Source organism: Monodelphis domestica, chromosome 1, assembly GCF_027887165.1.
Source record: "Monodelphis domestica isolate mMonDom1 chromosome 1, mMonDom1.pri, whole genome shotgun sequence".
NCBI lineage: Eukaryota > Metazoa > Chordata > Mammalia > Didelphimorphia > Didelphidae > Monodelphis > Monodelphis domestica.
The window spans coordinates 42,096,384-42,123,501 of record NC_077227.1 but is presented as its reverse complement, the minus strand read 5'-3'; the positions used below and the strand labels follow the sequence as shown (position 1 = coordinate 42,123,501).

The window sequence follows — 27,118 nt, the reverse complement described above, 5'->3', positions numbered from 1 at the left end:
GTAGATGGCGAGGGGCGGGGCAATGGAAAGAGACCGGAAGAGATGTAGGAAGGGAGTCTGCATTGGGCGGGGCCAAGACCTGAAACTGGGGGGTCGGACATAGCAAAGGGCGGCGGGGAGGGGCTGGGCCCTGAGAGGCGGTCTGGAAATGGAATCTGTGAGGGGTGGGGCCTGAGGAGGCCGGAAAGCGGGGCGGCGGAGGAAGGGAGGCTCCTAGAGACCCCGGAAAAGAGCAGGAGTTGGGCGGGGCGGGGCAGGGGGAGCGGAGAGGTGCCGTTCCGCTCCCCTCCTCTCCGCCCCACTCCGGTGCAGGTGTTGCCATCCCGGAAGGCCTGGAACCGGCTTACGGGGCCTGAGAAAGCTTGGCCATGGCAGCAACGGCCGAGGGCGTCCCTGCCGCTCAGCGGGAGGGACTGAGTCGAGGTAAGGAAGGGACACCCCGGGCTCCTAGAAAGCCGTCGTGGGAGGTGTTTGAGGGGGCTCTAGGCGGGACAGGGCGGAGCTGGTCCGAGCTGAGGTGGCGGGGCGGGCAGGAAGGAAGCGGGAGGGGCGGGGCCCTGGCGTTGAGCCTGGCCTGCTCTTCCTCCTGCTCTGGTCGACTTCGCGTCGTCTTCGCCCATCCTTCCCTCATCCCTCTCTCCTTCCCCCTCCTCCTTTCCCCTTTCCCCTTTCCCTCTCCCCTCCTCTTTTCTCCTTCTCCCATTCCTCCCCCCCCACCTCCCTTCCCCGGCCTAGATGATGCAGTGGTGGAGACAGCCGAGGAGGCTACAGAGCCCGCTGAGGCGGACATCACTGGACTGTGCCAGGACATGTTCTCCAAAATGGCCACGTACCTGACTGGCGAGCTGACAGGTGAGACAAGATCGGCCCCGGGACCCCCCAGGTTTAGCTCCCTGACACAAGCATTTATTGAGGGCCTGCTCCATGCAAGGCACCAGGCACCGACACAAAATGGAAGGGTCCCCCTGCCCTCCAGGATGCCACTGTTGGCTATTTACAGTGTCTGTACTCAGCCTTCCAAAGCCCCAAATGAAAAGGACACACCCCCCAACTTTGCTATCAGGAAGAGTGCTGGACTCTAAACTGTCAGTCACCTATATTAACAGATCTCCATGTTTTCAATATCTTTTCTTTGTTTTAAAGCCACCAGTGAAGACTATAAACTCCTGGAAAATATGAACAAACTGACTAGCTTGAAGTATTTAGAAATGAAAGATATTGCAGTAAACATAAGTAGGAACCTGAAGGACTTAAATCAGAAATGTAAGTATTTATCTTTTTATGCAGTAGTCACTGAGGCCTGTGTCTGTCCCTGATTTGGAGCCTCCCAGTCTAGTTAGGAGAAGATAGACTGACTTAGGATGAGAATCTAGAGGGAGTGAGGAGATGACTGAGTAAGGGTTAAGAATGCTCTTTTCACAATCTTAATGGATTCAATTCTCACATGTGGAAATTGTTACTAAAGTAAATTAATGCCCTGGATCACAGAGATAACAGAATTGGGGTCTAAAACTGGCTTCTGACACCAAAGTCAGTTTCCCTTCCAATAGAGCATGTTTCATCTAGGCCAAGGCAGATGACATTTCACAGCTTAAGATCTCGTTTTAGTGTTTAAATTTTAATGCCCTAAAATGCTCTTCTGCCATACATCCAAAGCTATAAAGACATCCTGGCATTGTTGGGAAGGAATAGTCCTAGGCTAGGTGTTATCTGTGTTTTGCAGATAAGAAAACTGCTTAATGATTTGACTGAGGTCTTATAGCTAACTAGTGATAAGGGCTTTAACCCCAATATTCTCATTCTAAATCTAGTACTTTCTCTTGCAAAGAACCATTTCTTTCCCACTAGTCTCTGTAGGACTCACCTATATAATCAGCTTTCTAGGTAGCAGCCCTTTCTAATTTCTCAATGAATTCCTTATACCCATGTAAAGGGATATCCTCACAGCTGCCAAACAACTTTTTGGTTTTGCTTTTTAATAAGAGTACAGCAAGAGAGAGATTAGTGTGGACACACTGATATTGTATTGATAGGTCTCCTGCCCCTCCATAAGCTAAAAGGTAAGATTTTTTGGTTTTGTTTTGTTTTAGATGCAGCACTTCAACCTTATTTGGATCAGATCACTTTAATTGAAGAGCAAGTAGCTGCTCTTGAGCAGGCAGCCTACAAGTTGGATGCATATTCAAAAAAACTAGGTGATTTCAATATGGTGGCTTTTGGAGAGGGAGTGTACACTGAATGGTCAAGCACTTGTGAAGCACATTCTTGGGGGACAGATATCATGCTAGACACTAGGGATACAAAAACAATGAAGACAGCCCTTACCCTCTAGGAAGCTTGGGATGAAAGAACATATATAGAATATTAAAAACAAAATATTTTCAATAGGGGGGCAGGAGGAAAATAGTAGCTATGAAGACCTAGACAGCCCTTCTCTAGGAAGTAGAATATGAACTGAACTTTGAAGGATGCTAGAAATTCTTTGAGTCATAATTAAAAAAGGAGAGTATACCACTCATGGGGTACAAACTCTCCAAAGATGTCCTTATGGAAAATAAAATATCTTCTATAGGGAAAAAACAAGGAGACCAGTTTGGCTTAAATGTGGGGTTGGGAAATAGAATAATTTGCAATGAACCTGGAAATGTAGATTGGACCCTGATTATAAAAGCAGAGTTTATACTCTTGTCTTATAGGAAAGAGGGAACCACTGGAGCTTCTTGGACCAGGGAAATGATATAGTCAGACATATCATTAGAAATGTCCAGTTTGCTGTCTAATGTAAAGGTCTGAAGTGATAAAGGCTTGAGTTTGGGTGATAGCTGTGTGAGTGAATAGTGACATGAATTCAAGAGAGATTGTGAAAGTAGAATATACATGATTGAGTGTGATAGAGAAGGAAGAGCCAGGGATGATTCAAAAGTTGCAGAGGGAGAACTTCCAAAAAGAGGGAAGTTCAGAAGAAGGTGGGTTCAGGGAGATGCAGAGAAGAAAAGGTTTTGAGTTCCACTTGAGACATGTTGAGTTTGAAGTGTACAATAGGTAGTTGGTGTTATGTAGCTAAATATATAGGTCTGCTGTTTGTATGCATAAAGGTAAGAATCCATAGGAGCTGAGTGAGACCAACAAAGGAAAAAGGTATCCGAGATAGATGCCTTACTTACCCCCACACATAAAAGAAAGGAAGAGAAGGAAAATTCTGAAAAGGAGACTAAGAAAAAACAATGACAGACAGGAGAACCAGGAGAGAGCAGTAGGGTAAAAACCCAGGGAAGTGTGTACCTGGGAGGAAGGGGGGAGGATTGAAGAGGTCAAAACTGGGGAAAGGCTATTGGATTTGGTTATTTGAACTTTAGAGCTATGTTAAGGTGGGAAGCCACATTGCAAAGAATTAAGAAGAGGATGACAACAAATGTAAATAGTTTTGTCTTTTGTTTATCCCTATGAGTTTAGCATGAAATCAAGGGGAAATAGAGGATAATATGGGAGATTGACATTTTTTTAATGCTAGAAATGGGCCAATTTTTTAAGAAGTTGAAATAGTGGATAAGGAGAGCTTCACTATTTGAGAATACTAGGGATTGGTCATAGGGACAGACTCTTTAAGTTCATAAAGAAGGAAGGAACAAAAATAATTTCATCTGATTTTAAGATGATTGGAAAGAAAGGATGAGGGAATTACCTCTTTTTCAGGGCAATATTTAGTGAGATTCTCTGATAACTGGGAAGGAAGAGGGAGGATGGTATAGGTGGCATCAGAAGAGATGATTCAAACAGTTGTTCAGGAAAGTTGAGATAATAGAGAAGGGTGAAATAATTGACCTATAGAGTAGTAAGAGCCTCAGTTGAAATTATATAATAAAAATTTGTTATGAACTCAGGTTTTGTGACTTAATGTGCAGCAGTTTGAATTTATGAGCAGAGAAAACTGGATGAAATAAATAACCTAGGATTGGAGTTTGGAAAAGGATGGTCAGCAATACAATGAGGTTGGAGTAGAGTGGTTAAAGTTGAAATGGTTAACTATAGGGTCAAGATTTTAAAGGGAGAAAAATGAAGAAAGAACAAGATGGACAGCAAACCTCATCTTCTTGATGTTTTATGGCTGCTATCGAATGCCCTTTGGCCTGGCTGTTCATTTAGAAGTTATCCTACAACTTTGCCCCCACACTAGTTGGATAGATTATCTTCCCTGGATCTGGAGAGTGTGGTGGGGGAAATGGAGGGCCAAAATGTTCTTCCTGGTGTGCTATGACCCCAAGAACTAGATAGTTCTCCAAGGCCTTCCCAAAGGGTGTGCATGTGCCAAAGGTGGATCCTGGGATGGGAGCAGGACTGGAGGTGGCCTAAACCCTTAATGGGCTCCACTTCTACCTCTAGAGGTCACCTCACTTCTGACTGCATCATCTAAAGGATTTAATTACATTTCAAATCTGGCCAGAGAGAGACTTTCTTTTACATTTGCTTAAAATCTGCCTTAGGGAAAGTGTTCATTGAAGTGTTTTGGTTTTCTGCAGAAGCAAAGTACAAGAAGTTAGAAAGGCGATGAAAATGGCCCATCCCCCAAGAGCTGCATACTTGGATGGACTTCTCAGGCTCCTGTGCTTCAGCCCCACGGTGATGCTGCCCCAGAGACGATCTCAGCCCCAGCTTGAGTTGTCGAAGCTTGGTTCCTGGCTGTCCTGGATGCTTTTCTAAACTGTACCCCAGGATCTTGGTCCCAGCCCCCCACCCCTTCCCCCCTCTCACATTGATGTGTGCCCTGGACAAGGCTCAGCAATCAGGATCACCCCACCTGGAGCAGACCCAGAGAACTCATCTGGGCTCTCTCCTCCCTGCCTTCCCATCTACCCTGGACTCTTGTTCCCAGCGTTGCCCCCGCCCTTACTCAATAACAAATAAAATGTCAGTATATCATCTTTGGGGCCTGGACACTGAGCCTTATTTTGTCCACCAGGCTGGCACTAATCTAGGGCCCCTGAGGGGCTAGGCCCCATGCTGCGCAGTAATGATCCCTGAGTTTGGGGGAATGGGGGAGGAGCATAGGACCTGCTGTGGCGAGCTGGCGGGGCCCTATGGCCCCTGTTGTCCCCAGGCCTCGACTTAGAAGTCGATAGTGGAGGATGAAAACGGCCTCACTAGGGGGGGCTCGCGGATGGACACCAGGGAAGGAGAAGGTTTTTGTCCTTCCACGCGCCCTGTATTAATGCGCATAGGTTCCGCCTTCCCGGGGGAGGGGCTGGGGCGCCCAGACAGCGCTTGCGCGTTCGGCTAGGCGCGAGCTCGGGCCTCCTTTATGCGACCAGTTTCCCGTCCCGCGCTAGCTCTGCTAAATGGCTCAGAAGCCCCTCCGTCTGTGAGTGACCCGGAACCGGAAACCTCGTGGATAGTTGCTGGGGGAGTGGGAGCGGGGGTCGGGTGTCCAAGGTTGAGAGGGCTGGTCTGCGTTCGGTGGGCTCCCTATGGAGCCCGCCTCCGTTGGGGCACTCCTATTCCATTCATCCGGCTTTTGGCCCGTGCCTTCCACTCCATGTGCCAGCCCCCGGGTCCCCCCATGGAGGCCTTCCCCGGGACCCCCTCATCTCCATTCCCCCCAGACTCCTTTTTTGCACCCTGACCCTAACCCTCCCAAGCATCTCTACTCCCACCGCCCTTCTACCTGTGCCATCAGCCTCCCCCTTTCCTCAAGTGCTTTTTGGGGACCCTGCACTCTCAAGATCCTCTTTTCCCTATAATAGTTAAACGAGGAAAATTGGGCCAAGCTGAGTGGGTGAGGTATTCTTGAGGGAAAATGAATTTGGATGCAGTGATGAATAACAACATTTACATGGTGTTTGAGGGCTTGCATAGTGCTTTTCAAATGTTACTTCCTAACTATGTGACTCTAGGGAAGTCACTTAACCCCCATTGCCTAACCCTTAACCTTGGAACCAATATTTTGCATCAATTGTAAGTCGGAAGGTAAGGGTATAAGAAAAAATAAAGGGATTTGTTTTGATCTTCACAACAGCCCTGTGAGATAGGTGCTCTTACCCTCCTTTTATAGTTGAGGAAAGGAGGCAGCGCTTAAGTGATTTTACCAAGGGTCACACAGCTAGTGCCTGAAAGGTCAGAGACATGAGAGATTAACAGGGGACAGGATCAGGGAGATGGCGGAGGATGGAAGGACACAAAGAAAAGGATCCTCAGTGCCACTTATCTGTGAGCTGAGTTTCAACTTTAGATTCAGAGTGGAGGTAATAGGAAGAATGATATGAAAACAGTGAAGTATAGAGGGAGAAAGTTTTTCAGAGGAAAGATAGGTTGGTTTTAGAGATGTTGAGTTTGAGGTGACAGCAGGACACCCTGGTAGAGATGTCTCACAGACAGATGGTGTTATGGAACTAAGCTCAGAAGTAATACTAATGAAAAAGATCAGAAATCCATATGAGTACAAGAACGGTTTGCACTAAACTTTACAGGTGTTGGTCTTAACTGGATTAATTTAATGTTTTCTTCTTGCTTACAGGTTGGCTTGTGGTGATGTTGAAGGAAAATTTGATGTTTTATTCAATAGAGTTCGAGCAATTCAGAAGAAAAGTGGAAATTTTGATGTAAGATGTTTCTTTTCATATTGAAATTTAATACCATCGTTACAGGAAAACATACTAAAACAATTTTGGGGGTTTTGATTTAGTAAATCTGCTTTGTGGTCAGGGTGAGAATCTATGGTAAACCCAGCCTTGTAGTAGATGCAGCTTGAATGACATGTACACAGATAAACTAATATAAAATATAACTATACATAAAATGAAACAAAATAGTTTGAAAAGATCTTAAATCAGGGAAAATCTTTTCAAGGTGGTATTTGATTGAGCTCAATTTTTAAGGGAAATAAGGATTCCAAGGGTATCATTAAGGAGGGCAAGTAGTCAATAGATTCCATGTAAGTAACTATAGTGAAACATAATTGTGGAGCCATAACAATATAGCTAATTTACATAGTGTTTTAAGCTTTGCAGAACACTTTAAAATATCTCATTTGGTCTTTACAACATCCCTGGGAGATTATTATCTTGATTTTGTAGGTGAAGGAATTGAAGAAGATAAAGGGTAAGTGACTTGCCCAGATTCATAAAGCTAATAAGTGTCTGAGGAGGGCTTATTGACTTTAGGGACTACTCTGCCCACTGTGCCACCTTCCTGCTATAGTAGAAGACAAATCAGAGTGGAGTACAATTAGGAAAGTTCATCATCTTGGGTGATTTTTGAGCTAGGTTTTAAAAGGCTATTAAGGTTCTGTTCTGGGTCCTCTCCTCTCTACATTTTCCCTTGATCTCATCTTCTCTTGGTTTAATTATCATCTTTATGCAAACAATCTTTCAGATGTATATGTCTCCTAAGTTCTAGTCCCACATCACCAACTGCTTTTTGAAATACATTCCTTAGATGCCCCATTGGAATATCAAATACAATTCTTTTCTCACCCTATATATAAACTTTCCTGTTTCTATTGAGGACCTCATTATTCTTCAGAACTTCAGGATTGTTCCTCTACTCTTCCCTCTCTCTTGACTCCTGTTATTCAATGAATTCCCAGGTCTTTGAAATTTTCCAGAATTATCTCTCATTTCCATCCTCTTCCTTCTATTCATATACTATAATTTTTTTTTCAATCATTCCCCAAGTAATGATTACCACCTTAATTTCCATTTTTTCATCACCTCAGAAAGAACTGCTATGAAGGTTTTTGTACATATGATCTTTTTCTTCTTTCTTTGGCCTCATTGGGGTGTATTCCTACTAGTGATTTCGCAGGGTTAAAGTAACTTTTTTAGTATAGTTTCAAGTGGCTTTCCAAAATGATTAGACTTATTCATGACTTTAAGCTGTCATCACATATCTTTAGGACTGTTGTACAGGCTCCAAATTTTAATCTCTCCCCTCTACAATCCGTTTTCCAAACAGCTAACAAACTAATATTCTGAAAATTCAGATCTAGCCACATCACCCAGCTACTAAACAATCTTCATTGGCTTCACATTGCCTCTTGGATAAAATATAAAATCCTGGGCTTGGCATTTAGATCCATCCATAGTCTGACTCTCACCTACTTTTCTAGGCTTTTTTCCATGTTATTTCCTTCCATAAATTCTCTAGTTTAAACTAATTCAGGACATTTCCTCATTTTCCATCTCCATGCCTTTGCATCTAGAACACTTGTTCTAGAATGTCAGGAGTACCCTCTTTTCTCAACTCTACCATATAGCTTCATTCAAAGTACAGTGAGGTGCCATCTTCTATATTTAGTCATTCCTGATTGGCCCAACTTTTAATGCTGGGTCTTTCTTGAAATTATGTTGTATATACTTTGTAATTACTTTTCTGTGCATGTTATAATCCCACCCCCAATAGAATATAAATCCCTTGAGGCCAGCCACCCTTTTGTTTCTATTGTTATATCTCATCACTTAATATAGTATCTTCCATTTGATAAACACTTAGTGTTATTGAGGTATAGTTAGTAGACATGGAGAAGAAGATACAGTAATAACTTAGATGTGGAGGTGTGATGAATTAATTATGTTTAGAGAGAGCAAATTTATTCACTCAACTAGCCCATGGACTTGGGCAAAAACAAAGAATATTTCCATTCTAGCAAGTTTGTTTGGTTACATTTAGCAAACACTGAGTACCTTTGTGTACAGGACTGTAGAGGTACAAAATTAACAAGCTCAATTTCCTGCTCAAGGAGCTGATTTTAGTAGCTAATACACAGTAGTGCAGCTGCCTACAGTCACATACATCTCTCCATCTTTAAAAAATCCTCATTTGATTGGATCATTCTTACTGGCTATTCTCCTGTGGCTTTTCTACTTTTCATCGCTAAACTTATTTAGAAAGCCGTCAAGAGTTGGTGCCTCCACTCACTCTCCTTTCTCTTTTAAGTGTTCTGTGGTCCAGTTTCTAGCCTTATCATTTCAGCTTACTTTTTTTTTTTGTAAAGATATTTTATTTTACCAATTTCATGTAATAACAATTTTCCACATAAATTTTCTGAAGTTATAAGATCCAAATTGTCTCCCTCTCTCCCCTCTGCCTTCCTGAAGATGGTAATCACTTTGATTTGGGTTATACATGAATTATCATGCAAAAACATATTTCCAAATTGTTCATTGTAAAAGGATACTCATATAAAACCAAAACCCTAAAATAAAAACACAAATAAATTAAAGTGTAAAGTAGCGTTCCTTGATCTGCATTCCAACTCCATCAGTTCTTTCTCTGGAGGTTGACAGCATTCTTTGTCATTAATTCCTTGGAATTGTCCTGGATCATTGTATTGCTTAGAGTAACTAAGTCTCTCACAGTGGATCATTCCATAGTATTGCTATTACTGTGTACAATGTTCTCCTGGTTTTATTTCACTGCATCAGTTCATGCAGGTCTTTTCAGCCCTTTTTGAAATCATCCTGTTCATCACTTCTTATAGCACAATTGTATTCCATCATGATCATATACCACAATTTGTTCAGTCATTCCCCAATTGACAAACTTTCCAAATCTTTGATACCACAAAAAGGGCTCCTAGAAATAATTTTTGTTCAAATAGGTCCTTTTCCCTTTTTTTAGATTTCTTTGGGATGGAAATCAATACTGGTTTTACTAGATCAAAGGGTATGCACAGTTTTAAAGCTCTTTGGGCATAGTTCTAAATTGCCCTCCAGAATGGTTGGATTAGTTCAAAACTGCACCACAATGTATTAGTGTCCCAATTTTGCCACATTCCCTCCAACATTTATTGCTTTCCTTTACTGTCATGTTGGCCCAAATTACATTTTTTGAAGTTATCATTGATGCTTAATTGTCAAATCTAAAGGCCTTTTCTCAATCCTCACTTTTTAAAATTTCCCTACAGCCTTTGATACTGTCAATCACGTCTTCTTGATACTTTCTTTTTATTTTTAGAATTAATTTCTTTTTCAATGAATACAAATCCATTTTTTTCTCCTTACTGTAACAGGCTGGCACATACAACATCCCCTTACCCCAGTTGGAAAACAGAACCCTCATTACAAATATATATAGTCAAGCAAAACAGATTACTTCATGTTCATATATATCTCAGTATGTACCATTAGTTCATCACTTCTTTTAGAAAGCAGAGAGAATACTTTATCCTGAGTGTTCTGGAATTGAAGTTGTGTTGATTTGGAGCTCTTAAATCTTTCAAAATAGTTTGTCTTTACCATGTTGTTACTTTATAAATTGCTTTCTCTGAAACATCATCCTTTCTTAAAGTACAATAGTATGATTTTTAATTCATATACTCTGATTTGTTCAACCATTCCAGTTGATGGGTACTACCTTAGTTTCCAGTTTCTTGTCACCACAAAGAGAACTACTATGAAATTTTTTGTATATATTTTCTTTTTTGTTTGGTCTCAGGTATATTCCCAGTAATGATATTACTGGAGTAAAATAACTTTTGGGAGATAGTTTCAAATTGCTTTCCAAAATGATGAGAATAATTCATCACTACACCAACAGTACCTTAATTTATTTGTTTGGGGGTTTTTGGTCAACTTTGCCAGTCTGATGGCTATGAGGTAGAACCTGAGTTTCTTTAATTTATATTTTCTAAATAGTAATTTTTTTAAACATAGCTTTTGATAGCTTCTCTTTTTTCTCTGAAAATTATTCCACCATCCTTTCAGTGACCTAAATTTGCAACCTGTGTGTTGTCCTTGATTCCTTGTTCTCACCCTCCAACATTTAGTCTGTTGCCAACCATTGTCAATTGTGGCATCTCCTATCTAGAGCCCTTCTCTTTCCCTGCCACCCCTCAGTTGGAGGCATTATCACATCTAGACTGGAAATAGTGCTCTGGTGGGTCTCCTTGCTTCAAGTCTCTCCCCCTCCAATCCATTTTCATTCAGCTACCTAAAGCATAGAGCTAACTTTGTAATACCCAACTCCTATTTTGTAGGCAAGTTCAAAAAACAAACCATTTGCTCCAGGTCACACTGCTCATCGGTGTTGAAAAGGAGATAATGGGGAAAACAGCTTAAATATTATGCTTAGAAATTTAGACTTCAGAGGCAGCAATGTGGTTCAGTGGATTGAGAGTCAGACTTAAAGACAGGAGGTCCTGGGTTCAAATTTAACCTCAGATAACTTCCTAGCTATATGACCCTGGGCAAGGTACTTAACCCACATTGTTTAGCCCTTACTGCTCTTCTGCCTTGGAACCAATATACAGTATTGATTCCAAGATGGAAGGTAAGGGTTTTTGGTTTTAATTGAACTTCATTATATAATAGTAGAATTTTAGTGCTAAAAAGGACCTTGCAGATCAAGTTTAGCTTTTTTTTGAAAATGAGGAAACAGAGGCCTAGAAACATGAAAAGAACAATAATAGAACAATCCCAGAGACCCAATCCAAATATCCCCAGTAGAACAGATCCATTTGGGTAGAGTCAGTCAAAAGAAAGTTTAGAGACTTGTTCTAGAGATTTGAATGTTGATGGACTCATTTTTGTGATGTGTTTCTTTCTAAGACTGTCTTTAGGGAGAGAGAGGATAATTTGTTTTAAAGGAACAATAAGTCGGATCCTTGAACTTGCTTGTGAAGAACATCTCTGAGTTTTTTAACTCTTTCTTTCTGTCTTAGAATTGATACTAAAGCAGTTTCAAGGGAGAAGGACAATAAGGGTTAGACAACTGGAGTTAAGTAACTTGCCATGGGTCACACAGCTAGAAAGTGTGTGAGGCCAGATTTGAACCCATATCCTTCTGACTCCAAGCCTGGCACACTATCCACTGAGCCCCTTCTCTTAATTTGAATAGGTAGGTAAGGAGAAGGCAGTGCCTACTACGAATTCGTGCCTTCTAGGAATTTGAATAGTTTGTATTTGTGATTTCGGTTCCATAAAACATTCACAGATTGAAAATCCAATTTTGACCATTTGCCATATATTAAATATGAAGATTGTGCCTTGACTATATTTGTGTTACATTGTTTGCTTTCAAATCTCTCTTTAGCTGCTGTTGTGTGTAGGTGATTTCTTTGGCTCAACACCAAATGCTGAATGGGAGGAATATAAGACAGGAGCCAAGAAAGGTACAGAAATGATTACTATAAAACATAAGTTTCAAGGTACCAAGGTACCAAGATTTGTGGTCCTAGTGTGTTTTATCCATGTATTGTTATTTCAGGATTTCCTCTTTGTACCCACTCAGCTCAGCAGGCATTTACTAAACACCTCCCATATGCTGGGCACTAGAGACACACAGACAAAAATGAAATAGCCTCTCCTTTCAGGATGCTTACACTCCTCTGTGTCCTGCATGTGGGGAAGGAGATGCTCAAGTCACAGACTGGTTGTCGATTTTGTATGGTGAATCCAGCATCTGTAATATGTTTAACAAATTAACAATTAAGTGGATAGACAAAGCCTCATGGGACTCTTCCTTCTTCCAATTTTAGTCCTTTTTATCATGTAATTTACAGCATCAATTTTTATTACACGCTTGCCTCTATTGTCCAATAATGCTTAGCTATCCATCTGCAAGTTTTTACTAAGTACCTGTGTGCCAGCCACATCTAATGTTGGACAGAGAGCCTACCCTGGAGGGGAGTTTGTGTATCACATAGAGCTGCTAATGAGGTGGTGATGCAGATTTTTTTCCTTTGGATAAGAGTGTTACACACTCAGAAAAATTTTCTCGTGCTAAGAAGTATGTCCAATAACAGTATGATGTTTCTTGTTATCTCTTTTCCTCCCCAAAGCACCCATTCAAACTTATGTGCTCGGTGCGAATAACCAAGAAGCTGTCAAGTATTTCCCGGATATTGATGGGTGTGAACTGGCTGAAAACATTACTTACTTAGGTAAGAATCAGACAGAGGTGGCAGGAGTGGACTCTGGGAAAATGGTTATGATAAAATAAGGCTACAACAGGCAGCCCCCTCAGAGAAAATCCCCTGGAATTCCTCTCTTAGCAACTTTGCCTTGCTGTCACACAGGAGAATAAGGGCAGTTTCTCTGCCAAAAACCATGTTCTTAGGGCTATATAGCCTTCCTCCTTTTCCCCCACTCTTTGCTACTAACATCTCCTTTTATCAGTTTCACTTCTACCAGTTTTCTGTGCTTTTTCTAATTTCTCCTTCTTCAGTCTGATTCACTTTCTTTATCTGTAAATGTCTTCTTACTGATCTTTAACTTTGCTATGAAGTTTTAGAATTTCTTTTCATCGGGTATTCCCCTAAGAATCACCCTCTGGGACTCATCTACATATCTGGTCATACAGATTGCCAAAAAGTTGTGCTTACTATAAATTCATATATATTCAATGCAGTATAAAGTATATTTATTCCTGCTCCCAGCCTAGCAGGATCACTCTCAGTCTCTCTAAGACTGATCATTAGAAAGGGGTGAGGTCAGCATAGTTGTATGGAATCCTTTACTTCCTATTTTATATTGTAATCCCTCCTTATTTTATATACTGTAGTTAAAGGAATTTGTATGGCAGGTCTCAACCTAGTTATTACAGTCCAACTGAGAATGCCTCCCAATCTTGTGTGTTAAAACTATTCTTAGGGCTAGTCATAGCAGCTAACAGTGCAGTTAGAGCTCCTAAGTGAGTCCAGTGAAAATCTTCACAATAATGACAGGATACTATAAGTTTTTTTTGTTTTTTGTTTTTAATTTTATAGTATTTTATTTGATCATGTCCATGCATTATTCATTAAAGACAAAGATCATTTTCTTTTCCTCTCCCCCACCCCCCATGGCCGACGCGTGATTCCACTGGGTATCACATGTGTTCTTGCTTCGAACCCATTGCCATGTTGTTAATATTTGCATTAGAGTGTTCGTTTAGAGTCTTTCCTCTGTCATGTCCCCTCAACTGCTGTAGTCGGGCAATTGCTTTTCCTCAGTGTTTTTACTCCCACAGTTTGTCCTCTGCTTATGAATAGTGTTTTTTCTCCTAGATCCCTGCAAATTGTTCAGGGACATTACACCGCCACTAATGGAGAAGTCCATTACGTTCGATTATACCACAGTGTATTAGTCTCTGGGTATAATGTTCTCCTGGTTCTGTTCCTTTCGCTCTGCATCACTTCCTGGAGGTCGTTCCAGTCTCCATGGAATTCCTCCACTTTATTATTCCTTTGAGCACAATAGTATTCCATCACCAACATATACCACAATTTGTTCAGCCATTCCCCAATTGAAGGGCATCCCCTCGTTTTCCAATTTTTGGCCACCACAAAGAGCACAGCTATGAATATTCTTGTACAAGTCTTTTCCCTTATTATCTCTTTGGGGTACAGACCCAGCAGTGCTATGGCTGGATCAAAGGGCAGACAATCTTTTATCGCCCTTTGTGCATAGTTCCAAATTGCCCTCCAGAATGGTTGGATCAGTTCACAACTCCACCAGCAAAGAATTAATGTCCCTACTTTGCCACATCCCCTCCAGCATTCATTACTTTCCTTTGCTGTTATATTAGCCAATCTGCTAGGTGTGAGATGATACCTCAGAGTTGTTTTGATTTGCATTGCTCTGATTATAATGGATTTAGAACACTTTTTCATGTGCTTATTAATAGTTTTGATTTCTTTATCTGAAAACTGCCTATCCATGTCCCTTGCCCATTTATCAATTGGGGAATGGCTTGATTTTTTTGTACAATTGATTTAGCTCTTTATAAATTTGAGTAATTAAACCTTTGTCAGAGGTTTTTATGAAGATTTTTCCCAATTTGTTGTTTTCCTTCTGATTTTAGTTACATTGGTTTTGTTTGTACAAAAGCTTTTTAATTGGTGTAGTAGAAATTATTTATTTTACATTTTGTGATTCTTTCTCTGTCTTGCTTGGTTTTAAAGTCTTTCCCCTCCCAAAGGTCTGACATGTATACTATTCTGTGTTTACCCAATTTACTTATGGTTTCCTTCTTTATGTTTAAGTCATTCACCCATTTTGAATTTATCTTGGTGTAGGGTGTGAGGTGTTGATCAATTCCTAATCTCTCCCACACTGTCTTCCAATTTTCCCAGCAGTTTTTATCGAATAGTGGATTTTTGTCCCAAAAGCTGGGATCTTTGGGTTTATTGTATACTGTCTTGCTGAGGTCACTTGCCCCCAGTCTATTCCACTGATCCTCCTTTCTGTCTCTTAGCCAGTACCAAATTGTTTTGATGACTGCTGCTTTGTAATATAGTTTGAGATCTGGGACTGCAAGGCCCCCCTCATTTGTGTTTTTCTTTTTCATTATTTCCCTGGATATCCTTGATCTTTTGTTCTTCCAAATGAACTTTGTTATGGTTTTTTCTAAATCAGTAAAGAAATTTTTTGGGAGTTCCATGGGTATGGCACTAAATAGATAAATAAGTTTGGGTAGGATGGTCATTTTTATTATATTGGCTCGTCCTATCCATGAGCAGTTAATGTTTTTCCAATTGCTCAAGTCTATTTTTAGTTGTGTGGCGAGTGTTTTGTAGTTATGTTCATATAGTTCCTGTGTTTGTCTCAGGAGATAGATTCCTAGGTATTTTATTTTGTCTAAGGTGATTTTGAATGGGATTTTTCTTTGTAGGTTTTGCTGCTGAGCTGTGTTGGAGATATATAGAAAAGCTGATGACTTATGTGGGTTTATTTTGTATCCTGCAACTTTGCTAAAGTTGTTGATTATTTCAATTAGCTTTTTGGTTGAATCTCTAGGATTCTTTAAGTAGACCATCATGTCATCCGCAAAGAGTGATAACTTGGTCTCCTCCTTGCCTATTTTGATGCCTTCAATTCCTTTATCTTCTCTAATTGCTACTGCTAGTGTTTCTAGTACAATGTCAAATAGTAGAGGTGATAATGGGCATCCTTGTTTCACTCCTGATCTTATTGGGAATGCATCTAGTTTATCCCCATTGCAGATGATATTAGCTGATGGTTTTAGATATATAGATACTATAAGTTTTTAAATAAGGCTTTAAAAAAAAAACTCTTCCTTCCATCTTATAATCAATACTATGTATTGGTTCTAAGGCAGAAGAGTGGTGAGGGCTAGGCAAAGGGAGTTAAGTGACTTGCCCAGGGTCACACAGCTGGGAAGTGTCTGAGGTCAGATTTGAACGTAGGACCTCCTGTCTCTAGGCCTGGCTCTCAATTCACTGAGCCACCCATCTTTTAAACAGAAAATTAAATGAATAATACATCATTTGGGCATTAAATGAGGTAACTAAAGAATGCTTAGTACAACTTATTGCCATTCATGAAATGAGATTTTTTTCAAGATTCTAAAGGATCTATGCTATGTGCACAGTCCTTCTGCCAATGCAAATCACAACCCCATCCATGCCATCATTGACAGTTTCATGAGTTGGCCATTGACTGAAAAAAGGTGATTACCTGGTGGTGGGGAAATAGGCTGGTCCCTTAGATAATGGTCACACAGTGTGTTGCTAGGTCCAATTAAAAGCCTTTTTAGTTCATTAACCATATTTTGTATCATCTTTAAGAACTTGGGACCAGAAACTTCACTTAGGTGGTCTTCTTCCCAGTTTCTCCCTCCCTCTAAAAAGAACTCTTTGTATTGATGGCCTACTGTCCTCAAACTCTTAATATTATCTTTTTCTCCCTCCCCCTTACCCACACCTCTAAACAGTTGCCAAGCACTGTTGATTCTACCTCACTGATATTTCTTATGTCTTTCATCCAAGATTCTCATCTCTTCTCACCTAAACTATTGTAGATTCCTAGATAGTGTTCCCATACCTGATTGCCCACCTCTGATCTATCCTTCATAAAACCCTGTACTGATTGTCAGACCTGTCAAGAATTCCTCAGTGGAATTTCCTGTTACCTACAGAATAATGTGCCCGTTCTTGATCCTGGCATTTAATGACCTTCATGGTCTCGCTTCAGCTTAACTTTTTGGCTATATCTCCTCTAGCCCACTCCCCTTCATCCAAACTACTCCCTTTCTCAGCTTTCCCTCACTCATCTCTCTGTCTTATTTTGCTCATGTCCCCTGATCCTAGATCCATGCCATGTCCATTTCTGTCTGTTGAAGTCTATTTTTTCAAGTTCCAACTCATTTCATATGGAAACCAGAGGAAAGAGCATAGCTCCAGAAAGCAATTACTTGAACACTGAGCATATCATATCTGCCTCATTCATGTGGAGAGTATGGCAGAAACAACCTCCTGTTAAGGAGGGTATCGAGACATTGTGTGTAGTTACAGCTGATCTACATTTTAAAGAAATAACAACATTTTACTTAACCTTAGAAAAAAGACATGAAATGATGAGGACACAGGTAAAAGTCATGCAGGATGAGAAGGCCTGGATGGCCTGAAACCAGCACTATTGCAGCGTGCCCACATCTGTGAGAACCATATGCATCAAATGAAATGACATGAGTTGTAACTGCAAGGAAAGAAAAACCATATCTAGTGCATGACCATCAACTTTTATAGTGTTTGTAACAGATTTTATTTTTGCATCTCTTATAGTTTCCAGCATTTCTTCCCCCTCTTTCTCTTCCTATAACAAAGAGCAAAAATGATTTTACAACTGTTCAGCCAAAGTAGCCAATACACTGATTAAGTTTAGCATGATCTCTAGAGTTCCACAGATGTAAATCTCCACTTCTTTGGGGCCATGCTTGGCCATTATAATTCAACAGCATTCAGTTTCAGTGGTTTGTCCATTTCTTTGTTGTTTCCATTAAGTCTTACAATCTAAATCTACTGTCTCTTACCTGTGTTTTCCAGTTGTCTTTTTTCCCCCTCTGGGATTTTAAACAGATCCAAGGACGACTTGGGAGGTCTGACTACCTTCCTTCCAATCTGCATAAAATTTATGGTCAGTACACAGCCATCTGAATCCCTGTCAGAAGGTCTGAAGAGGTGATAATGAAACATGCAGATAACTGTATTGTTTGAATGGGGTCTCATGGTCTGTAGACTCACAGTAGTTCTTATATTTGTGATGGTATAACTCACTTTCTGCATTTGTCTGCTGTCTGTGAAGGATTTAGGGTTGTGGCCTTGTCTTCTTTCCCTATCCTTTTCCTTCTAGTAAGGCAGTGACAGCAATACATTCAAACCAATCTTTTTATAAAATATTTATGGGTCCATAGATCATATTCAGAATTTACTGTAAGAGGTATGCCTTAAAAATAATTTTTAAAAATATATAAGCCTAACTAACTCCCTTCGGTTCATCCTCTCTGTCCATCTACCTAAGGTCAGCCCCTTCCCAACTCAGGTTGTGCCCTAGTTCCCAGAGAAGTCTAGTTTCTTTCTAGTTCTAATCTTCTACTCCCCTACTGGCTTGGATTCTTTGTCCCATCCCACTGAGTAGTACATATTTTGTGGTCTTTTCCTGTAGTTATTTTTTCTTTATTGCTTTCTCACCTATGCCTTTGGGGTCTTCTTAGATCTGTGGTTCTCTCAGACCCAGTTTATCTGATATTTTCTGGAGGAGAAGAAACCCTCTTATTTCTTTAAAAACAATTAGCTTAGCATTTAATATAGTTGTATAGTGGCCCAGCTATTGGGATTCACAACCACTAGCAGGTACTTGAGGTAGCTGGGCCATTCACCATGGAAATTCTACTTTCTAGTTGGCCTAAACCTAATTTTTCTCCTATGTAGGTAGAAAAGGTGTTTTCACTGGTGCCTCAGGATTACAGATTGCGTACCTCAGTGGGACAGAGTCCTTGGCTCAGCCTTCACCTCCTTACAGCTTTACCTCCAAGGATGTATGCTCACTGCAGGCAGCTTTGCGGTCCACATCACAGTTTAAAGGTGTTGATGTCTTATTGACATCCCCATGGCCCAAGGGTGTGGGGAACTTTGGGAATGCTTCTGTGAGTAGTTCTTGTCTAGTTGGGATTTTTTAAAACTTCTTTATTATGATGATATAGCATGTTGACAAACATAAACAAATGTAAATGTTTCTTCTCTACAAATAAGAATAGAAAAATATGAAACCTTGACTCTCCTAAATGTACAGCTTTTCTGGGGAGGTGGGGGAGGAAGTCTAGATGAAATTTCTAAAAAGCACATCATCTTGGTTTAGTAATGAGATTTATGTGATCTGTGTTGAATATTCCAGGTTTTACCATGTTTTAGCTATCTCAGATCCTCCCTGAACCTTTTCAGAAACCATAAGAAATGTCCCCCTCTTATTTATGAGGTTCCCTGGAATTTCTTTACTTGGACAGTTCTCATTTGACATTAACATAAATGATCACAAAGAGAGTAAACAAGTGAAACTCCCAATGTGGCAAAGCTTCTCTTATAAGGAACAGAATGCCAAGCCAACAAGAAAGTTTGACTCTTGGTCAAAAAATTGTCCAGTGAGCTTGTGTAAGGTACTGCAATACCTCAGGGATCTGTGATTTTTTTCAGTGTGGATACTCCTTCGACTGGTACAGAAAGCAGCCCCTTTGCACTAAAGATGACAGTCTTGTCGAATTGCTGCTTCTGAAAATTAATCGCCTTTTAGCCAACTATCTGATGAGAAACCCTGAACTTAAACGTAGTCTCAGCTGTAACAGGTACAGAGTGCCTGAACCTATATTTGAAGGCTTTTCCCCTTGACAAGGGCAAGCAGAGCTTGTGCTCAGATAGCAAAACCATTGAGAGCCCATCTCTGTCTCATAATGAGACATCTGGGGACCTTCTTCAGGAGAAAACCATTGAAACACCTGACATAAAAGGGTGTTCTATATCAGTGACGACCTTGCAATATCACTGTAAACTGAGCCCTGAATATATTGGATTGCAATTAGCTTGATTTCATCAGCATTATTAACTGGAAACAAGCCAGTGCTTTCTCCTCCTCTTGTACAAATCCATGATATAACCAAACCGGAAGCCTCTGGGTATTTACACTGGAGCCATGTACATTTTACATCCTAGGAAATGGTACAAGGCTAGTAAAGAACTAGGCAAGATACAAAAAATAATCAAAGGGGAAGAATGGGTACTTATATGTAGGAACAATTCCAAAATAAAGATTTCTTTAGTGTGCAAATGTGAAGATAGGCAATCATTAATAAGGTATATAAAATCACATAAAGTCATGAACATAAAACACAAACATTCACCAAATCTTAGGATATTAAAAATTCAGAGCCTACTTTGTATAAAAGGGCATAGTATAAACTGAAATTATGTAAATTCAATAAGGGTTCATGTAAACTTGAAGATGATTATTTCCATGAAGGTAAATTATGAGATACCTTGACCTTTTAGGTTCATGCATATTTCACCTAGATTTTGAAGCACTTTCACGTATCATTTAATCCCTAGAAATTCTATAAAGAAGTCAGAATAAATATTATCAACCACACCTTATAGAGAAGCAAATTAACACAAAACAGTTAAATACTTTGTCCAAGACCACCAAGTGGCACATTATGGACTTGAACTCAGGTCTTTAGACCCCTGTCCCCTTCTCTCCCATTAAATGCTTTATCTTTTTTCCCCCTTTCTCCATGGCTAATGAATTCTGTGAATATTACATACAAACAATTTTTAAAAATCTGGTATCTGAAGATTTGATTTGATTTTGCACTGGCCAAATCAGGTTGTCCCAATTGTCATGAGATCTATTCTTGGCCCTCTGCAAAGAAAATTACACCAGCATGTCATGTTAACTAGCAAGAGCTAATCTTTCAGTTTTGTTTTTGATGAACTATTTTGTGTACAAAAGCTGAGGTGGAACCACCTGCTACTCCTGACCAAAAACCATTCTGATTTGTGATCCAAATATGACTCAGTTCTCCTTTTGTTATTCAGGCTTATATGATTACTTCAGTTATAGACACTTAACAACATGCATACATACTTCAGTTATAGACACTTAACAACATATGCTTGTATCATGCATATAGGCACCCACCTCTGAACATGCTTGCATATTATTTCTCAAGATCATTAAGGTCAGTCACAGAGGATGCTATTTCTCTTGCAGGGGGATGTAGATACCAAAAAACATGGCTCCTCTTTGATCTCCCATCTTGCCATGGACTTGAAGCCCAGGTATCACTTTGCTGCCTTGGAAAAGACTTATTATGAGAGGCTTCCTTATCGGTGGGTGTCATTTTTCTTTTTTTAAAAATGTATTATCTTTTGTTTTTATATCACCTTCATTTCTTTTTTTTTTCATATCTTCCAAGCACTTGGTACTGTGAATTTTATTTTTTTTTATTTTTTTAATTTTATAGTATTTTATTTGATCATTTCCATGCATTTTTCATTAAAGACAAAGATCATTTTCTTTTCCTCCCTCCCACCCCCCGTGGCCGACGTGTGATTCCACTGGTATCATATGTGTTCTTGACTTGAACCCATTGCCATGTTGTTAGTATTTGCATCAGAGTGTTCGCTCAGAGTCTTTCCTCTGTCATGTCCCCTCAGCCATTGTAGTCAAGCAGTTGCTTTTCCTTGGTGTTTCTACTCCCTCAGTTTGTCCTCTGCTTTTGGATAGTGTTTTTTTTTCTCCTTGATCCCTGCAGATTGTGCAGGGACATTACACCACCACTAATGGTGTCCATTATATTCGATTATACCACAGTGTGTTTGTCTCTGTGTACAATGTTCTCCTGGTTCTGCTCCTCTCGCTCTGCATCACTTCCTGGAGGTCGTTCCAGTTCACATGGAATTCCTCCACTTTATTATTCCTTTGAGCACAATAGTATTCCATCACCAACATATACCACAATTTGTTCAGCCATTCCCCAATTGACGGGCATCCCCTCGTTTTCCAATTTTTTTATCACCTTCATTTCTAAATAGACGTTACCCTCTTTCCCTGCCCAGTGAGCCAACCCTTGGAACAAAGAATTTTTTAAAAAAGGTATAGAGGGAGAAAGTAGTTCAGCTGTAACAGTATCAACATATCTGACAATATATACTCAGTGTTCCATTTGGGGTATATAATTTCATAGCTTCTGGCTGGGGAAATAAGCTTCTAGAACACAGATTTCTGACTTTTTGTGTCATAGGACCCTTTGGTTGTCAAGAAAAGCCTATATACCCTTCTTAGGGTAATGTTTCCTCCCTAATCGAGGGAAAAGCTAAGTTTCACATAGAGATGAGTGAAGATAAAGATGTAATTTATTTTTCATCCAAGTTCATGAACCCCTTGGAATTTATCCTCAGAGCCCTTAGTGGTTTGTGAACTCCAGTTAAGAACTCCTGCCTCAAAAGTTTAGGGCATACATGGTTAAAATTTTTATAACTACATTTACTTGCTTTTAAGACCCTAGTTAAAGTTTCCAAGTTAAACTGTTGCCCTTTTATATAGACTTGGAAAATCATATTACATTAGTAGTCACTTAAGAAGCATATCTGAAAATTTCAGTTTAGCAGGCAGGAGGGAAAGATGATACCAGACCTATTATGTGAAATGGTCAGTGCAGTTAACTAGTTATCTATACTAATGGAAAAGAACCAAAGTTGGGATAATCTACATTTTTCTTAGCTTTGAGATGTAATTTCATTCTTATAATTGAATATATGTCTGACTTGGAACTTATATATTTCATTTTAAGTAATAAAACTACATTGTGAAAACTTGTTTTAAGATTACTAGGAGATTGCTTAGATTAAAAAAAAAACCAAAAACCTGTCCTTTGCTAGCCTCTTCTATATATTTTATGCCAGTAAGTATAAAATAATTTAGCTCAACTTAAGACTTACTCTCTCTTGGAATTGCTTCTCCTTCACAGAACAATAGGGATATGATCCATTAGCAGAGAAATGAGATTTGACTGTATTATTTCCAACTTTCCTTTATTCCACACCAAAATCACTCTTTCAGATGCTTCCTCTTTTCCATGAAATTAATTTTTGATTATCATCCAAATATAAAAAGTTATGATAGACAGTGAGATTAAAAACAGGCAGTGAATTGAAATGGGAGCAATTTCCAGCCCTTCTGTTGACAGTTTAACCTCTTGACTGCTGCTCCCCAGGGTAGAGCTCAAGTGTGCTCAGAGTTGAGTCTCCTGACTTCCCTAGTAATCAGGGCTATAATTTATTTTGGAACAAGAATTAGCAACCTACTCTGTATTTGTAAAGCCTAGGCTTTTTAAAAAATCAGATCAGGAATAAATTGACATTTTAAAACAAGTGTTATTGTATTTTGAAATATGAAAACTTTTTAGTTTTCTGGCTGTACAAAAAGGAACTGGCCAACCTCTGGCTTCAAAAGAGGCTTTGAAGGAGTGCAAAACCCAGAGAAGATTCTACGGAAGGGTTTGTAAAAGAGGACTTGCTGGGAGAATGGAAGATATTTCAAACTAATCTTAAATATAAACTCACAGCAAGGGCATGGTCAGATCTCAGAATGGTAGAAAGCATTGGTGGTATTGCCAGGAAAGATGCAACATGGAGTCAGGATCTGTTGCATCAGGGGTTGCTTCCTTTATGTTCTTGGGACACATGGAAAGTATCTGGAACATGAAGAAAACAAAGTATTTCACTTCATGTCCTCAGAAGGAAGCCCTGCTTTTGTGTCCTGTGGGCACTTCTGTTTTAATAATAGTAATGATAATGATAGTAGCCTCAAGGGCAGCATATTGAATAGAGCCCCGGAATTATAGGCAGCATATTCTAGTTTCAAATCCTGCCTCAGACATTTACTAGCCATGTGCCCCTGGACAAATCACTTAATCTCATATGTAAAATGGAGGTAATAATAACATCTGTTTTGCTGATCATTCAATCTAGTGGATTGAATGAGAGAATCCATGTAAAGCACTTCACAAACTTTGAAAGCATTATATAAATATTAGCTAGTAGTATACACGTAAGAGGAAGAGAGAACTCTCACTGATCTAAAACATTTACAAAATACTGCTAAGTTGAATATAAAGGTCGCATCCTCTTTTCTTTCAAATCTGTTCTAGAAACCACATAGTCCTCCAGGAGAGTGCTCAGCATGTTACTCGGTTCATAGCTCTGGCAAATGTTGGAAATACAGAGAAGAGAAAGGTAAATATTTAATCATTGCTATTGTACCCAGTAGGTTCTCCTCCAGACAGATACCCATATCTAGAAAAGCAGCATCCAGATGCTTGCTGTCCATAGAAAAGTACTGGTAGTTGAAAGACCTTGATCATTTATTCTCACCAGTAGCACTGTCTTGGGTAAGTTCAGCAAGATCGTGACAGTCTCAGTGAGTCCTGATTAATTTCCTAGAGTGGAAAATGTGAACATAAAAACCAAAAGTACTCTACCCTTCAGCAGGCCCAACTTTGATTCCCAAATTCATTTGTTAGCCTGTTGTTACTGCTACTGTTGCCCATGTTGGTACCATCTTTTGTATTCATTAGATACACATGTCAGGTTTGAAAAGATGATAGGAAAAGATTTTGGAAAAGGTGTCCAAATAAAGCAAAGGCACCCATTTCAGAGTAATCTTATTCATGTACACATATCCATGCAGTGAGCGGTCTGGAATATGTAATTGAGAAGCTAGTTTTGTAAATTCTTAGTGACAATCTGCTTACATATTTGAATCAACTAGAACAGGGATTGGCAAATTTATAGCCTGCAAGACCAAATCCATATAAGGATGGTATTTCCATTTTTTTAAAATAAAGTTTTATTTAAAAATGAAAACGGGGGGCAGCTGGGTAGCTCAGTGGATTGAGAGCCAGGCCTAGAGATGAGAGGTCCAAGGTTCAAATCTGGCCTCAGCCACTTCCTAGCCGTGTGACCCTGGGCAAGTCACTTGACCCCCATTGCCTAGCCCTTACCACTCTTCTGCCTTGGAGCCAATATACAGTATTGACTCCAAGACAGAAGGTAAGGGTTTAAAAAAAAAATGAAAACACAGTTTTAAACTCTTGATCTGCACAAAAACAGGAAGCTGGTGAGATTTGGCCCTCAGGGTTTGAAAACCCTTCTTGGAAGCTAAAGGAATAGTGGCAGCTAAGTGGTTCAGTGGAAGGAGAGCAAGTCCTGGAGTCAGGAGGACCTGGGTTTAAATCTGGCCTCAGATACTTCCTAACTGTGTGACCCTGGGCAAGTCACTTAACCCCAATTGCCTAATCCTTACCATTCTTCTGCCTCAGAACCAATACTTAGTATCAATTCTAAGACAGAAAATAAGGATTAAAAAAAAAAGACAAAGCTAAGGTGATAGCTAGAAGCCCTGAGAAGTACTTGTTCTTCTCTGGTCTAGAAATACAAAAATAAGAAATGTGGCAGGCTTTGTGATGTTTTCCTGGAAGTTCAGTTGACCCACCCTGCCTTAATCCACCAGGCCCTGTCTTCAGTCTTTGTGAATCACAAGGCTCAACCACAAGGGAACATGTCAGAAGTGTCCTAAGATGTATTGAGGTATAAGGGGAAAGAGCCCTGGCATAGAGGCAGAATCCAGTTCCTAGTGATTGACTATGACCAATAAATAAGACATACACCTTGTCTAAACTTCAGTTTTCTCATCTGTAAAATGAGGAAAATACCATTTACACTGTCTATTATACAGAGTGGTTATGAGGAAAGTGCTTAATTCACTTTATAATTGTAAGTTATTATTGTTAGAGTTCTTTGAGACCATGAGTTTCAGTGGTTTTTGGCTATGAAGCATTGATTCTTCTACCTCCCATTGGTATAACACACACCTTCCAAGTACAGATTTTAGTCCATGCTTTCTCATCCTGTGTGGTTCTTGTCCATGTCTTTTTATAAATCTTTCAGAGAGGAACAACTTTCTGTCCAAGAAACTATTCTTTGCTGTCTTTATTTCATTGGTATTCTTTGGGCATGTAGACCATACATCTCTTACCCTTCTTTCTGCATGTTTTGACTATACCTTTTTCTAGCTATATGTATCTTTCCATTTTGATTCCACTTCTCATATACAGGACATCATTACTAATCACTTGTAGCCAACTTTCCACACTCATGTGTCTTTCCATTGTTTCATGATTTGCACCCCTGCAGACTAGAAGAATGTTGGTGCTAAAAAAGATGGCTTTTATAGAACCACTTGAAATCATTTGGGGAGCCACTTGGGATCATTAAAGAGCCTACATGCTCTCCTGTGGTCTGACCTAGCCTTTCCTCTTCAGTTCTGGACCCAGCTCATTGTTCTTCTGCAATGCCTATCCAAGATGTGTGTAGGGGCAGACTAATACCGTAATTTCTTCCTTCCATGACTTCATCTGAGCAGTATGCATTCTTCATTTTGTTTTTCCATTGTTGATGGCTGTTTTTCACAGAGGAAAAGTCAATCAATTGACAAATATTTTAAAGCACCTATTATGTACTGAACGTTGGGGATATAGAAACAAAAGTGAAACAAATACCTGTCCTCAAGGAGCTTTCCTGCTTTCTCCTGGACAAAATAGAACATACACATTTAAGTAAATATAAGGCATAGCACGGAAATAAGTTTCAGGGCCTGGAGAGCACCAGTACTTGTGAGGATCCAGAAGGTTTTTGAATAGGAGCTGGTACTGGAGCTGAGCCCTACAGAAATGTAGAGAGCCTGCCTCCAATGCAGGTTTGATTAGGAAGTACATTCCAGGCCAGGGAACAGCCTGCTCAGTGGCACTTGGGTTACTGTCATTAGTAATAATAGGTTCACCACCAAAAATTGACTACCAGATGATGAATTTTTAACAACAGCATCTAGACACACTAAGGGTTGAAGTGTATATCAGTGGAAGGAGTAATGGCAGATCTCTTGAAGTGGTAATACCACACTTTAGAATGTAACCTCCTAAAAATCCTATACTTAAGACTAAGTTGATTTCCTACTAAAAGTAAAACTTAAAAAGTCATAGATAATTCCTATAGCCCATGTGCAGGTTTTAAAATATATATATATTTGAAACAGTAGCTTAAAGTTATATGCAAAATTAATAGAGACAATCTAATTTTACTGAAATAGCAGACTGCCTCCCATGAGCAGGCAAGCTTATGTTTGTGAAGCACTTTACAAATCTTGAAGGATGACTATATTTCCTCATATCTTGGAAAAGTTTTGCAGACTTTTTAAAGGCAAACAGGTTAGTCTGCATTTTGGAAAAAGAAGAAACAATAACAGTGGCCAGAAATGTAAGCTATAGCTATCCAGAATTGACAGTCTGAATAGTGTAT

General features: G+C 39.8%; 2 protein-coding genes across 6 annotated transcripts in view; both read left to right on the top strand.

Annotated features, from left to right (window-relative positions):
• BLOC1S2 (biogenesis of lysosomal organelles complex 1 subunit 2) lies at positions 1-4,919 on the top strand. Of its 2 annotated transcripts, XM_056797791.1 has the most exons (5): positions 1-423; positions 736-852; positions 1,144-1,263; positions 2,091-2,195; positions 4,518-4,919. In XM_056797791.1, the coding sequence occupies exons 1-5, from the start codon at positions 369-371 to the stop codon at positions 4,547-4,549; spliced, it is 429 nt and encodes a 142-aa protein (XP_056653769.1). In that variant the 5' UTR covers positions 1-368; the 3' UTR covers positions 4,550-4,919. The 2 variants fall into 2 exon arrangements, with proteins under 2 accessions (XP_056653769.1, XP_007478144.2); XM_007478082.3 differs by having other exon boundaries at positions 87-852.
• Positions 4,920-5,070: 151 nt separating this feature from the next.
• CWF19L1 (CWF19 like cell cycle control factor 1) overlaps positions 5,071-27,118 on the top strand; it is a 36,130-nt gene continuing 14,082 nt past the window's right edge. For 2 of the 4 annotated variants that reach the window (XM_016427963.2, XM_001378044.4), the window contains exons 1-7: positions 5,071-5,356; positions 6,509-6,593; positions 12,025-12,103; positions 12,773-12,874; positions 18,644-18,858; positions 20,973-21,091; positions 23,914-23,998. In XM_016427963.2, the coding sequence (XP_016283449.1) occupies positions 5,334-5,356; positions 6,509-6,593; positions 12,025-12,103; positions 12,773-12,874; positions 18,644-18,858; positions 20,973-21,091; positions 23,914-23,998 (708 nt within the window). In that variant the 5' untranslated portion in view covers positions 5,071-5,333. Of the gene's footprint in view, positions 5,357-5,387; positions 5,950-6,508; positions 6,594-12,024; positions 12,104-12,772; positions 12,875-18,643; positions 18,859-20,972; positions 21,092-23,913; positions 23,999-27,118 lie in introns of those variants that run through there. The other 2 variants (XM_056797760.1, XM_056797740.1) reach the window with 2 other exon arrangements.

Coding starts and splice junctions, on each gene's coding strand:
- BLOC1S2 (XM_007478082.3), top strand. CDS start 369: ATGGCAGCAACGGCCGAGGGCGTCCCTGCCGCTCAGCGGGAGGGACTG. Junction 853..1,143: donor CCTGACTGGCGAGCTGACAG/GTGAGACAAGAT, acceptor TTTGTTTTAAAG/CCACCAGTGAAGACTATAAA. Junction 2,196..4,517: donor TGCATATTCAAAAAAACTAG/GTGATTTCAATA, acceptor GGTTTTCTGCAG/AAGCAAAGTACAAGAAGTTA.